The 15,341-nt window shown below is 31.0% G+C and overlaps 1 protein-coding gene across 1 annotated transcript; it reads right to left on the reverse strand.

Moving 5' to 3' along the window:
- Positions 1-4,193: 4,193 nt before the first annotated feature.
- On the reverse strand, positions 4,194-6,261 carry LOC7461094 (probable indole-3-pyruvate monooxygenase YUCCA8). The gene is made up of 3 exons (XM_002303063.3): positions 5,401-6,261; positions 4,927-5,298; positions 4,194-4,682 (listed from the first exon to the last, which is right to left on the reverse strand). Exons 1-3 carry the CDS (start codon positions 6,070-6,072, stop codon positions 4,458-4,460), a joined length of 1,269 nt encoding a protein of 422 aa, XP_002303099.1. The 5' UTR covers positions 6,073-6,261; the 3' UTR covers positions 4,194-4,457.
- Between the last annotated feature and the right edge of the window lie 9,080 nt (positions 6,262-15,341).

Genomic DNA, 15,341 nt, shown 5'->3' on the forward strand with positions numbered 1-15,341 from the left:
TTTATAGGTAATAAACCTATAGACTTCTTAGCTTTTTTATTTGTAATGCTTTTGATCTATTGATATAGGTAATAAATTTGACAAATTCATTTTTTAAAATCTTTTTTATATCTTCTAATTTATTTTTTATATTTTTAATCACAATTTTTATATGATTTTTCTTTAGTGTTTCATTCTTTAACTTTTGATTTGATGAGGAACTGGCTTCCAAGCTTTTTCATCTGTGATGCTTTTGGTCTATTGATACGGGTAACGAATTTGACAAGTTCTTCATGAGGTATGAGATACTTTTTTATTAATTGTTTTTACTATTTTAACATTCAACGTTACTTTTTTTTTATAAAAGCTTTTTTGGTTATTTTTAATTTCTTTTCTATCGGTTTATTTTGGTCTCATGGTCTATAGACCGTGAGTTTTGCAGACCTTTTTTTTTAATAAAAGTGTTTGAAAAAATAAATTTTTTTGTATTTAATTTTTGAATAATTCATTTTATTTTATACAAGTGAGCTTTATTTTATAAAAAAATATTTATTCTTAAATAATATTTATTATATGTTTGCCATTGCATAATGTTTTTAGTTTCATATTTGTTTATGTTTCTATTATCTTTTATTGATTTTAATAAGCAAATTCGGTAGACATAAACGAGTAAATATCTCATTTTACAGAATCAAATATCTTGACCTACATTTATCTCTTAATTTTTCTATTTTTTTTTGTTATTGTTAATGATTTTTTTTATTTATTTACATAAATAATTATTGGTTAATTTGATTAGGTGTTTACATAAGTATTTTTTTTTATACTTCGAATCTTTTTAGAAAATAGCCTGCATACCCATGGTTTATATATATATATAAAATTTACAGCCCGCGGCAGCGCGGGTTAAATAGCCAGTAACCTTTGAAACCATGAAGCAATGTTAAGTACTACAAGGATATTTGAGAGTGTGGTAACGGTTGTTTTTCAAAGTATTTTTTGCTCAGAAATTCATCAAAATAAAGTTTTTGAATTTTTTAAAAATTATTTTTAACATTAGCACATTAAAAAAATTTGAAAACACTAAAAAAAATATTATTTTAAAGTAAAGAAAAAAATTCAATTTTATTTAAAAAAAACTTTTAAAACATAAAAACAAATCAATCTAAATAATTCTAAAGTTAGTACAATGAAGCTACAACAAACAATAAAAACATTTAGCGTATCTATTACAGAGAACTATAAAAACAATATGTATGATGAGTTAGTCGGAAAATCTACAAACCAAAGATTGTTTTGTTACATGATTACGCAGGAGATTTTGGAAGAGTCGAGCTGTTAGATACAGTGTTGAACTATCTTGATAGGACAATTCAATGCAAAGATGGCATAAAACAATATATAGTTTTGGATGTTTCTGCGCACCCTTCAATATTTTGGCTATATTTTTTCTTTTATTAATCTGGATATCAAAATTAGACAGACCACCCCAGTTCAGAAAGTCAGTGTACATGACATGTTTCCATATCGGCATATGATCCTAAATTCCAGCGTTTAGCTATTTTTATAGCTTTTGGGATTTGATTTTGTTTCTATTTAAAGTTTGCGAGTTCACTTGTTTTAAACATTATTTTTAATTTCTTGAATAATCAAGATTTTCCTTTCTTGGTAAAATTCTCAACCCTAGCAAATTTAAACCCTACTTGTGGGCTATTTTGAATAATCATGAGTGTGTGTGTGTGTGTGTGTATCTTAGAATTTCTCACTTTTTATGAGACTTACAATGGTGTTTAGAGTTCTCTCAAACCCTTATCATCTCTACCCGTTCTTGAATTTCCCTTTCAATCCCAGCTTAGGTAGTTCATGTTTTGTCACATGTTCATGTCTAATCTAACAATAATGCGGGCTAGCTAGTACAAGTGGACAGCCCTCAAGGATAATGTCCATGGGCAGTTCCGACTAGAGATGGTGGCCAAATGGCCATCCCATGTGTTAAACTTAAGCTTTCAGCAGTGCTCGAAGTCAGATATTCAAATTGAAGTACACACACAAATCATGTATATATATATATATATATATATATATATGATTCCAAGGAGAAATGGACACAAACTATAGCTGTTGGAGGAGTCGGCATGCAGTCAGGTTTTGAGGAGACTGACTTGAGGCTGTGGGCGGAGATCATCGATAGATATGGGCCATTAATTGTTGATCGACTCATGTGAGCTGTTTTCGAACTCTTTGTGCCTCGACCTTTTTGTGGCCTTTGTGGGTGTTCTTTTCTCTTTATCCCTCTCTAGAACTGCTATTCTGCAATGAACAACTGAGCATGTCGACCATGATTAATTGAATCTCTCTATGCAAAACTTAATTCATCAATTTATCTTGAAAGTCTTGGAACTGCTTTCGTACGCTGAAGTTTAGCCCCAGACCTGTCATGAACCATGAAGAAAAAAGAGTCGAGTTTATTCTGCAGAAAATTAGTTGAAGTGGAGACGTCAGAACACAAAGGTGTCGTGGTGTGCTGTAGTTGATTATCACGCCAATTTAACATATTAATGATTAGTTTAGTTAGAGTTAATTTATAAAAAAGGACAAATTCTATAGATACTAGAACGTGTTTAATTCAAAAACGGATACAACAATATTAAATGAATATATTTTTAACAGAGTTCGGAAAAGATTTTATATATATATTTTTTAATAAAAGCACAAAAAAATATATATGATACATAGAAACTATAGATTTTAAACATTCGAGTGAAGATTTGACGCAATTAAATATTTTTATGAATTAATAAAATAAATTTAGACCCGAAAAAAATTTAGTCAGTCAGACCATTTTTATTTCTTCAGGGTATAAAATTATAAATTTATTGTTTATAAATACGATTTTTTTAGCGTATTAAAATTTATATTTTATGTGTTATTATTGTTATATTAGCTTTTTCCCATATCAATATCTCTACTATTTTCATTTTTTCTCTCCTAATCAAGAACCAAATGCTAAGAATCTCTCCGAGCAACACCACTTTTAATTTTGTTTCCATATCGGCACATCCTATTTGTTTCAGTTTGGCCTGCGCAGCAAAGGCACTCCTGCAGCCTTTGGTCACGAAGAAAAGAAAAATTTAACCTAATTAAACGCGTTTAAACAGCTCATTTTGTTCACAGAGTAACATCTTTTTGAGGTTTTGTGAGCTTTTCTTAACCATGCTGCCATGCTGGAGCTTTGGATTGTGCTTTACAGAAAAGAATTAACTGTAATTTTCCTGGTGGAGTTTTGTGGCTCTTTTCCTGTATCCATGTGCAAGGAAGGCATCGGAGAAACTTTGAAGCCAAATATTATTAATATTATTGTGCAGTAATTGGTCAAACAAAAGATGACAGTATTCAAAGGAATAGTGATGTGTGGCCAATCTTGGAATAATTAGCTATCATATATGAACCCAGGAAAAACAAGCTGCGGTGGTGGGTGTGGTGAGCTAACTGCTGAAGTCCCATTGGCTTTCATGGACCCTACCCCATCTGCTGATAGGTGTTTATGGGCAAGTTGACAGTCTGAACTCTGCTGAATCAGGGGACCTTTTCTTGAAAATACTCTGATGGCTATGGGTGGAAGAATGTTATTCAATCATGTTCCTTGCCAAAAGCTAAATGTCAAAGCAAGCAAGCAGTTGTCATATGAGGAACTCAATTCCTCCACAAAGTTGTCTGCATGATATTTTTTAAAATATTCTTTATTTAAAAATATATTAAAATAGTTATTTTAAAAATATATTTAGATATAATTGTAATCATAAAAGCAAAAACAAACAGTAAACTAATGAGTTTTTTTTTTTTTTTTGCATCTCATCTTGCGATGTAAATAATATTAATGGAATTGATACTTACCTAATTAATGTTGATTTTTCCTTCTTTTTTTTTTCTTGTCAAATGATTGGATGAACACGGCCAATAATTCCCTCTTTAATTAAGTGTGAGAAACATTTTATTTCAAGATTCTTGAAACAAAATTAAATCATTTCAGTACTAAATTCATCATCCATTATTAATGTTCAATGTATGAAGATCATGGTGACAACGAGGTAACAAGGGAACTCTCTCTTATTATTCTTTTGATTGCTCGAAATTATATAGTTTTGTTTGTTAATGCGGTCAACCGCGCAGATAGCATCAAGGAATAGCTGAAAATCAATGGAGGGACAAGGCAATGATTCGAAAGAGATGAAAATCTCCTCATTAAAGATAAATCACTGGGACTATAATACAAGAAAGCTGTATGAAACTGAAAAAATAAAGGAGAAAAAACAAGCCACTACGTCCTCAGTTATACAAAATGCCCAAAACACCTCAAAACTTTGGGCCTTCGGAGAGGGCTCTATCTGTGTGCTATCTGTCTTTTCCTAAATTTTTTTTTTCTTTTTTTTTTTCTTTTATATCATACAAAGGGTAGTTTTTTACAGTTAAAAATGACTTTAAAACTGTGAGATGCAACGTCTATGGCAAGCTGTTGCCCTCTTGGTTTGCTTAGTTTCCTCTTTCCAAACCTTGCCAATATCTTGTGCAATTCTAATGGCATCAGAGGATGCACCAGAGAGCCCTTTCCTTGTGAACCCAACAGCATAGAGACCGGCATTTCCTTTCCAGCCATTTGGGAATGGTGCCTTTGGGAACCCATTTTTGGAGAAGAATTCACCTTCCTGAATCCATCATGTAACAAACCAAGATTAGTCCATTTGTCCAATACCAAATAATAATCTAAAAAAAACACAGCAGAAGCTTCTGAAACAGTCTTCCTTCTTGTAAAGAGATAGGACAAAACACTTTGTCTGACAATTTTCTGATAGTGGATAAGAAGTTTTTTCAAAGGAAAGAAATTGACTTTTCAGAATATTTTTTCTAAAAGAAAGATATATAAACAGAGGAATTGGAACATATTCTCACCTGAAGCCAATAGGGGACATTGCTGCGGTATCCAGTAGCCAAAATAACTGAGTCTATATCAAGAATTTCACCATTGACAAGCTCAACTTGACCACGTGAAAACCTCTTGATTCCAGGAACCACGTTAATGTCTCCAGATCTGATTTTCTCCAATGCACCAATGTCCAGTACAGGGGTCTTGCCCATGGTGTTCTTGAGTGTCAATGGACCCATAGATGGCCTCTTTAGACCATACTTGTCAGTGTTTCCTAGCACCAACCATGCCATAATCAGCATGAGCTTGTCAACTAGCCAAAGGGGTAGCCAACTCATCAACAAAACAGCCAATTCAAAGGTTGATTTGCCCATGATTTCTCTTGGCAAAACATGAACCTGTAGCAAACCAAAAGAAGAATAAAAATCCCATTAGGATCGACAGCTAAAAAGTCATCAGAATTTTGTTGAAACCAAGTGCAATGTTTGATTGAAACTCACCGAGCTGCGAACCACCATTGATGGAGAAGCGTTGTAGTTGCAAAGATCGAGAGAAACTTCCATGCCAGAATTGCCACAGCCGACAACAAGTACGTTCTTCCCGCTGAATTTCTCGCCGGATTTATATTGGCAAGCATGCATAACCTCACCACCGAACTCAGCCAATCCTTCAATCTCAGGCATTACACACTCTGCATTCTCTCCGGTGGCCACAACAAGCCAGCGGCAAATGTACTCAACTTCAGTACGGTTTGAGCCGCTTGTGGAAACTGTCTTGACCCTCCACAAACCACTGGTCTCATCGTACCTTGCTGACTGAACATACTCATTGAATTTTGGGTTGATCTCAAAGTGCTTTGCGTATGATTCAAGGTACTCAACGAACTGTTTCTTTGTAGGGTACTCGGGGAAATCCTCGGGAAATGGGAGTTTAGGGAGCTGGCAGAATTGCTTAGGGAGGTGAAGTTTAAGCCTGTCGTAGGTGCGTTTTTGCCACAAAGATGCTATGCAGTCTTCTTTTTCAAGAACAGCGAAGGGCACGCCTTGATCTCTAAGGCAAGCAGCCGTGGCTAGCCCTGATGGTCCGGCACCAACTATGACCGGACCATTAACCCAAATGCATCTTCTAGAGAAGAAATCTTCATGATCAGCTAAGCGAAACATATTCTCCATGATGTAATAGTATATGTCTCTATATATATATATATATATATAAAGTTTGAGCGTTTGTGTGAGATTTGCTTTCAAGCTTATAGCTAGCTTAAGGTCTTAGTAGCCAAAGTAGATTTTGTAGGATCAAAGAGAGTTGAAGATAGAAGAGAGAGAGTTGTCTTTGTTGTTGGTTTGAAGTGAATTGTGTTTTGGTATGGAGGGAGAGAAGGGGTGGGGGTGCTTTAAATAGGGGAGCGAGCTAGCTTTGGAGGGGGTCATATGATCATGTGAGGAGTGGGAGAGTTATGCCTCTTGACGGTCATTCTCGAATCATAAGCCTAATGGCTGCCTTTTCATTAATTATTTTATTGATCTTAAAACCTAACATAATTATATTATTATGAGAGGTCTATGTGTGTGTTATGTATATAATAATATTTTCTTGCTAAATTAATGTACAAGAAATAGAAATATTTTGATATGCCTCGGGGAAAGCTTTTTACAATCACAAGATGGGAAGGGTTTTTATAATTAGTAGTTGTTTTATTTATACAATACCGAGTAATGCTCGGCATACTCTTCCATTACCGACCCGAAGTATGGAATTTTGATGCCAAAAACTTGACATATGCTCGAAGATTTTGTTGCATGTTTGAGATTCCATATATGTGATGCCCCACCAAATTGGTGGGTCTCTCTTTCTATCATATAATTGGAGTGAACTTGATGGAAGGTGTGAGTTCATATTATAGCAAAATGAATCGAGAATCTTTGACACGATACTATTATTTGAATCATTGCTTTGTGTTTAAACCTGTGTTATTAAAGCTTATTTTAGCCTAATAGATGAATTTAATATCTAATTTAAGTTTGATTTATAAAAAATTAGATGGGAGTTGACCCAACTTGTAACACGATTAATTTAATTAAATCTAATTTAATTTTTTTATTATAAAAATTAAAATGATATCACTTTAATTAATTCAAGTTCATCTATATAATTTAAATTTTAAATCAAATCACGAGTTGAATAGTGTTTAACAATTTTAATATTATTTAATTTATTTAAGTTAATATATTCATCCAATCTTACAAGTTTTTTTTTTTTTTTTTTTCCCTTGTGTAGTATATACATGGCCATGAAAGAAGGAGAATTAGGAAGCGATGAAAGTGACTCCTCGTTCTCATCTTGATTCTATTGGACCCACTAAAGGAGGATGGGAGTGCTCATAGTAATTAAAAAATAAAATAAACAAAAATCTCTAGAAATGAACATCAGCCAGGAGTAGCTGACTAGGATATGAGAGGATCGGCCAGCTTGCAAAAATAGGGTCCTAGAAGGCTCCAGCCATTAGGATAGCAACCTGTAAAGCTGTTTCGGCCCACAAGGCCCATTCTGCCAACCAGAATTTCACACTCCACTAGGACCAACTGCCACGTGTTGACCCCACTTCTTTTGAATTGAATTTATTATTTTCTTGCTAACTTCCACACACTGCTTTGAACAGATTTCTACATTCCAAAAATCTGTTCCTTCCACTCTCTAATTTGCTACTTCTACTCTTTGCCCTTGTAACTAAAACCCTAATATTTTCACACGTGCCAACTTCCATGTGCTAGGGTTTTTCATTTTGGCTAACTAATGATAAATTGAAATGCATAGTAGAGTTGTTAATTAAGGTAACTTTTTGAATTGTGGTTGTAATGTTTTTTATTAGAAAAAAATATCAAATTATAGTTTTTTTTTTAAATAATTTTAGATGGTTTTAATATGAAGATGTTCAAGCATTTAAAATAAATAAATTTAGTAGTGTTTCTTCGAATGAAAATACTTCTAACTGCATTATCAGATACACTTCATTAACCTCATTTTTTATTTTTTCAATTTAATTATATAGTTCTAATATATATATATATATATATATATATATTCAATCAAATTATGTCAAAGTTTATTAATAAATAAGGAATATCTTTAAATCATGTTCATAGTGTCAAAAAATCATCTCAACCTAATAACTTAAACTTTTAGGTGAGGTTTCAAGATATAATTTATATTATTCTCTAACACACCCCCTCAAGTGAAAGTTCTTTGGGCTTGAAATTTGCACAGACCCACACTACCATGTGCTTGATTTTTTATCAAATAAATAGGGATGGTGAGATTCAAACTCGTGACCGTTTGGTCATCAAGGCTCTGATACCATGTCAAAAAATCATTTTAACCCAATAGCTTAAAGTTTTAGATAAAATCTCAAGATATGATTTATATTATTTTCTAACCGATAGAAAGTATTTTTTCCAAACCATATTAATGTTCACAACCAAAAATATCAATAAATAAAGTGATTTTAGATAGTTTTGATTGAAGATTGAAGATTGAATAATTGAAAAATATTTTAAGAAAATCTAAATATGATTTTTTTTATTTATGAAAACACAAAAAAAAAAGTCTATTTTCAACAACATTACCAAAAACACATTTAATTAACTTTTTTTTTTATTTCTTTTATCTTTGATTTATAAAATATGTCTTAATAGAAACTATTTTTTCCAAACAATTTTAAAAAGAAATCAGCAGATAATTCAACGAAAGGGGATACATATATATACAACTTGTTTAATGTTACAGCATACGATGAGTTTAAGAAAATATATATTCTTAAATCAATGGAGAAGATCTGTGGACATCGACTATCAATCATGGATATGTAATTATATGCCTTTGTTAATTTAGCAGGCTTCGATTTCTGCTCTACGTGGAAGGCTAACAAACCATGTTCCTTTCGGTAGTTCATATAATATTAAGACCCTTTTTGACACGCGTCCTGATCATGATTAACAAGTAATTAAAGTGGGTTTTGAGCTTTTACTAATATATATAGAGTACTTTGAATTTTTGGTGGAGATTAATTAACAAAGGCTTGCAAGCTAGCTTTCAAGGTTAGGGTTAGGGTTTGTGCATTATATTTTGTTTTATAGGCCTATCGAGTACAATTAAGCTTCGTGGCTAGCTAGGTGGATGATAGTTTTGAGTTGGAAACTCAGTGTATGCTCCACTATCCCACTTGCTACTAAGTTAAAATTTCATGGGAAAGCAGAGGGAAGCATGTGCATGATGCCTTGAATTCCATAAGAGTCTCTTCTTTTCATGAAAAGATTTAGAGGGATGAGTTTACTTTGGCGTTTCTAGCTAAGGTTTTTTTTTTTTTTGCATAATAATATTAATTTTTTTCTTCGGAATGAGTAGTATCATCATCATTCCACAGCAAGTCCCCAAGCTCCAAGAAAAAAAAACAAGCCTCCAAATGCAAGAGAACAAAGAGATATGATGAGAGACACAGATGCAATCATATCCCATGCACAATATCCATCAAATAGATTTATGAGTTTTTATAATTGTGATTTAAAAAAAAATAAAAAAAATTATAAGTTATAGCTTTTTTATAACTAATTTTTTTTAAAAAAAACATTTCAGTGAAATCTATGTAAAATTATAGCATTTATTATTTAACCAAAAAGTTTTAAATTTATTTTTAAATCTGTGATTAAAAAAAAACACAAATTATATTACACCTCACAGCAAAAATAAACAGAGCGTTAGCCTACCCACCAGCCTTGCCATGCTCCACAGCCAGCTTGGTAGCATTTGATGATCAACTCTTTAACTTTTAGGATGAGATGGAATAAGTTTTCTAGTATTTTAATTTTTGCACCTTAATTAATAACGTCTTTTCATTTTATTATATGATCTTTCATAAATATATAATTAATTCCTCTTCTTTTATGGAAAGATCCTAGGGCTTTCGTCTAGCTTTCTGTGGTCGGCGGTGCTTGCTAGGAAGAGTGTGTTTTGGAAGAATATCTTTAGTGGTATTAGCAAACTAAATTATGCAGAAAAGCTTGAGGAAATCTATAATGAGTATCAATCAGTCACGCGTATGAGAGAAAAAAAGTTCGAGAAAGGCTAAATCATTATCATATATCTATCTCAATGCCTTTCTTAGAGAAGTTTATAGGGTTTAGACATGCTGGAACCTCCATCGGTTGCCAACTTCACAAAGCAGAAAGTTTACGCAGATCAAGATATGCAAACTGGCTGTGGAATATATATATATATATATATATATATATATATATATATATATATATGGTGTAAAAGAATCATTTCAACCCAATACATGTTAAAAAACTAACCCAATAGTTTAAGCTGTTAGGTGAGGTCTCAAGATATGATTTATATTATTCTCTAACACCCCCCTCAAGTGAAAACCCTTTGGGCTTAAAACTTGTATAAGCTCACATTATCTTGTACTTAATTTTTATCAAATAAATTAGGGTAGTGAGATTCGAACTCGTGACCGCTTGGTCATTAAAGCTCTGATACCATGTCAAAGAACCATCACAACCCAATAACTCAAGCTGTTCGGTAAGGTCCCAAAATATGATTTATATTATTTTCTAACATATAAAAAAAATTAAACATATTTAAATAAAAAAATATGTGTTAGTTGTTGGGATAGATAACGCGTCATCTATTATAGTTCAAGATTTGAACACCATAGTGGTTGTTCGAAAATCACGAGGTAGAGTTCTTTTAGGTTGAACATCTGTTTTCAATCAATTTTCACAAAAAACAAACACCTAATAAACATCATAAAAGTTCCTCTAAACCATATATTAGCCTCAAAATACCTCAAAATCACCAAAGAAAACTAGAATCAATCGAACCTGGAAAATCAAAATGGAACTCAATTTTCTTTTTCAGACATGTTTATAGAAAAAACTCATTATCATCATCAAATGTAACTTGTTGACACCAAGTTTAATTATTTTTGTTGTCGGTATCACGACAAACAATAATATTTTTTTCCCATCATTTTCCAACTATCTTTTCTCGCTTCTCTAACTCGGGGATTAAAAAATAAATAGAATAAACTTAGTTACCACCAAGTTTGACCATAGTGTAGGACTACTTATTGGTTTTATATTGTATAGAAGTTTTCATGGTTATATATTGACCACTTTGCATAAAAGGTTAGCACGAATCACATGGAATGCAAGTATAAAGATAACTAGTTGGCTATAAATAAATTATGGGATACATATTATAATTAGCCTTTATATTTTGGTGTTGGTGTCCTTCTTGTATGTTCTCACTTGTATTTTCCTCCTCAGCAAAATTTGGTAGCTAGTCTTCTTTTGCCTACGTCCACCATCTTTGGTCATATATGGAAAGCACATTATTTAATTAGGTGAAAAATATAGTATTAAAATCTAGGGGTTAGGTTCTCTTCATGATTCCCATGAGATTGCAAGAGGTTCTATACGTATATAGTCTTGATTAAACTCTTAGTTCTTCTCCTCATCCTTCATATGTTAATAGCATAAATATATTATTATTATTATTATTATTATTATTATTATTATCAACAAAAGCATAACTACTCATTGCAGGCATAACACTAAATGTTTGTACTCTCATTATTAGCTATATAAAAAAAATACAATTCACAATTGTAATCCATCCAATCATTTGACCAGCGCATAGAAGAGAACGAATCTCTCCTCCCCCTTTCTGATGATTTATACTTAATGCATTGAACCTAATAATTAATCTATTAAATGAGATTTAAGTGTTAATTAATGAATTATAATATCCCCTTAATTACATTCATAATAGTTCCAATCCTAGATCTTGCACTTATAAAATAAAAATGAGGAATTATTTATATCATTTCATGTTATTTTTTTCAGAAATATGATCGTTACATTTCAAATCGCAACGTTAATTTTAAATTTAAAAGTTTTGGATTAGATAAAAGAAATTAAATTGATATCATTTTTGTAATATATAAAATCATGTTCATTCCATTCAAATTCAATGATTTATAAGACGTAATGAAATTAATAAAACATTAAAAAAAAAAGGATTAAGAGGATTTCGATCCACACCTAACATTGTATGGAATACATGAAGATTATATATATATATAAAAAAAACCCACAACTTCTCAACTATAGATTATATCTCAAGGAGTAATTAGTCTTTGTAATCTATGTGTGGAGTCAATTAACAGCATGTGCCGTAGAAGGGAGAGCTTCAGCAAAATTAAAGATATACCAACAAAGAAAATCTCAACAAATCTATGAGGGGAAAAAAGAAGAGCTTTTAAGGGAATAATGGGCACACAAGAAGTTTAGAAAGATTTCGAAAGATCTTTGTATTCGAGACCTCCTTTTGTTTTATCTCATTATGTGACTAAGCACTAAATCTCACCATTTATATTCGAGCAATTAATTATAATATAATTAACAATAGGAATTAATTATTAATTCTAGTTGGAATATTTCCTTGCATATGTTTGGATTTTTGTTCTGATTGAGAACATAAAATCTTAGTAATTATGATTGGAACCAAATATATATATTGATTGGTTCTTAAAAATAGATATGGGAATATTCTTGTCATAAACCATATTTATGAGTAAAGAGAACTACTTTGTCCATCATTTTCTTTGAGGTAGTGTTTGATTAATATAGAAAAGATGAAGACAATATATAAATTTATTTTAAAATTATTTCAATTTATTTTATGTATTTGTCAATGTTTTTATTTCTTCAACTAAATATATTTTTGTTTTTTTATGTATTTCTTCTATCATAAAACACAAACAATCTTAAAAAAATTACAGCTGAACACTTTCCATCCTCGATTTTTATTCCTTCATAATAAAAAAGCTTGATATCAAAATTAATGATGATACTGACTGCTAGCTACTGTGTTTTCAAAAAACAAATTAAAAATATTTTCATTAAAAATTAATTTTTTTATATTTTTAGATCGTTTTGATGTGTTGATATCAAAATAATTTTTAAAAAATATAAACAAAATATTATTTTGATATATTTTTAAGTAAAAAATTACTTTTAACCACAACCCGTTATCACATTCTTAAATACTCTTTTAAAATTGCTTCAATATTATTGTATGTGAAGAGGGAATTGCATTCATCCTCTTGGTTGTGATGGGCATTCTCAATGTCATGCTTGTTTTATTAAATAAAACATCGGCCTCCTGTGATTTTGAAAAAAGATATGCTTGAAGAACAAAATTTCCACACATTTTGTCATCATCAACGTACACAACTTCAGACAGTGAGAAATTCGTGATGATTTTCAGCACTTTGACAAAAATAAAATAAAAATAAATAAAGGGACAAAAACGACGAGTAATTATATCATATGACATTGAACAGATAAAATTATATTATCGATATAATAATAATGAACCAGGTAGTGAAGAAACGTAATTAATTAGTTTAAATAAATAATTATATTTTGAATAATTATATTCAAATGATTGAAATAAAAAATACATATACTTAATTAATCAAGTTGATAATAAAATGATTTTTTTAACGGATTGATGAAAACACAAAGTAAAAATAACAATTTTAACCAAAATCAAATAACTATAAACACAACCACACACACAAAATAACGAAAAATTAAAATCATTCATGATCTAATTAATTTACAAAACTCTAGCTAGGCACTGAAATAATAAAATTGACGTGGTTATATAAATGGAATACGTTAAACTTCAAATAATTGAAATATCAATATGGAACCAATATTTAAATATGTTAATCACATGGAATAGAACATGCCCTAACTAACTCTTAAATAAAATATTAATAAAATTGTTGATATCAAAAGTATAATTTTATTAGTTAACAGCAACCCTAGTTTGCAATAACAAGGGGTTGTGATCGGATGTTGTAAAATCATCGAGCATGAGAATATGGTTGACCTCATTCTCCATTCAATTCCTTTGTTTCAAATAACATTTCTATTAGGAATGGTAATTTTATCTAAATCCGATGAATATCAACTAAACCGACTTAAATTAGTAGAAAATTTTTAGATCCGATTGGGTTTGGATAAAACTCAAAGGAAAAAATTCAAGTTTTTGGTTGTATATATGTTGTCAAAGAGCCAATTCAACCTTAAAGCTGTTAGGTGAAATTTCAAGATATGATTTATATTATTCTCTAACGCACCCTCTCAAGTGAAAGTTCTTTAGGCTTAAAACTTGCACAAACTCACAATACCTTATACTTAATTTTTATCAAATAAATAAAGATGATGAGATTCGAACTTGTGATCGCTTGGTTATCAAGGCTCTGATATAATGTTAAAGAATCATCTCAACTTAAAAAATTAAGTTATTAATTAGATAAAGTTTCAAAATATAATTTATATTATTCTCTAACATATATGAATACCAATATACCTGACCCAAAATAATTAAATAATCTTAATTTTTTTAAAATAAAACAATTACATATATATACCAAGCTAATTATATAATAAATAATTATAAATTATAACATTCGAATTCAAATTCAGGTTATAAATATTTGATGAGTATCCAAAACTTGGTCAAGTATAGGTATAAAAATTTATACCTCTCTCTCTCTCCTAATAAAAAAATAGAAAAAAAATAACAAATGAACATTTCCCGATGGCAATATTCGGTTGATGAGGTCGGTAAAACAGTTTGATTGAAGTTTAGTTGCTGCTCTTGCAAGTTGCAGTGTTAGGATCATTGCACCTGGAGCAACCAAAGGGTTGCATGTGGCAGCATTGTTTTCTATATTATTATTAAGTTATACCAAGAAAAATGTTGGAAGAATTCGAGGGTGAATTTTCTAATGCCTTCTCTTAATCCTAGGTGCCGCCCCCCTTCTCCTCCATATATATGGCCAATAACTAAGCCAGCACCACCATCACACTGACTCCACACATAGATTTAGTCTTCCAAGTTGGTGGTGGAGAGAGGAGACAAAGGGTCAGGTGGGCTTCGACTAAAAAAATGGAATTATGATTAGGGGGATGAACATGTGCATGGTGCTTCTTAATTATGAGATGTGGTTGAACAAGTTTTTCTTGTTTATCTAAACCAACAGTGCTCTACTACATTTTTATATTAGACATGGCACATGAATCCTCACAGTTAATCACAAATTTAATTATGTTTTAATTAATTATTAGTGCTAATATATTCCTCCCACATTCTGGCAAGTCACCGGTAATCACCTTTTGTTTTCTTAACTACACCCATAATGATCATTTGACTAAAAAGTAGTGGAAAATCTTACTTAGTTTTAGGAAATGAAATAATTAGACACCATATATACTTGTTTGACTCCATAATAACATAAATATAGCATATGCACATGGTACTGATAGCAGCTTTGTATATAGTTTTATATAGCGTATAT

Source organism: Populus trichocarpa, chromosome 2 (genome assembly GCF_000002775.5).
Source record: "Populus trichocarpa isolate Nisqually-1 chromosome 2, P.trichocarpa_v4.1, whole genome shotgun sequence".
Classification (NCBI taxonomy): Eukaryota; Viridiplantae; Streptophyta; class Magnoliopsida; order Malpighiales; family Salicaceae; genus Populus; species Populus trichocarpa.

Excerpts from the sequence above, each read along its gene's own strand:
- LOC7461094 (XM_002303063.3), bottom strand. The coding sequence starts at position 6,072 with ATGGAGAATATGTTTCGCTTAGCTGATCATGAAGATTTCTTCTCTAGA. Across the intron at positions 5,299-5,400 it reads CAATGGTGGTTCGCAGCTCG|GTTCATGTTTTGCCAAGAGA; the intron begins GTGAGTTTCAAT and ends GGTTTGCTACAG. Across the intron at positions 4,683-4,926 it reads ATGTCCCCTATTGGCTTCAG|GAAGGTGAATTCTTCTCCAA; the intron begins GTGAGAATATGT and ends TGATGGATTCAG.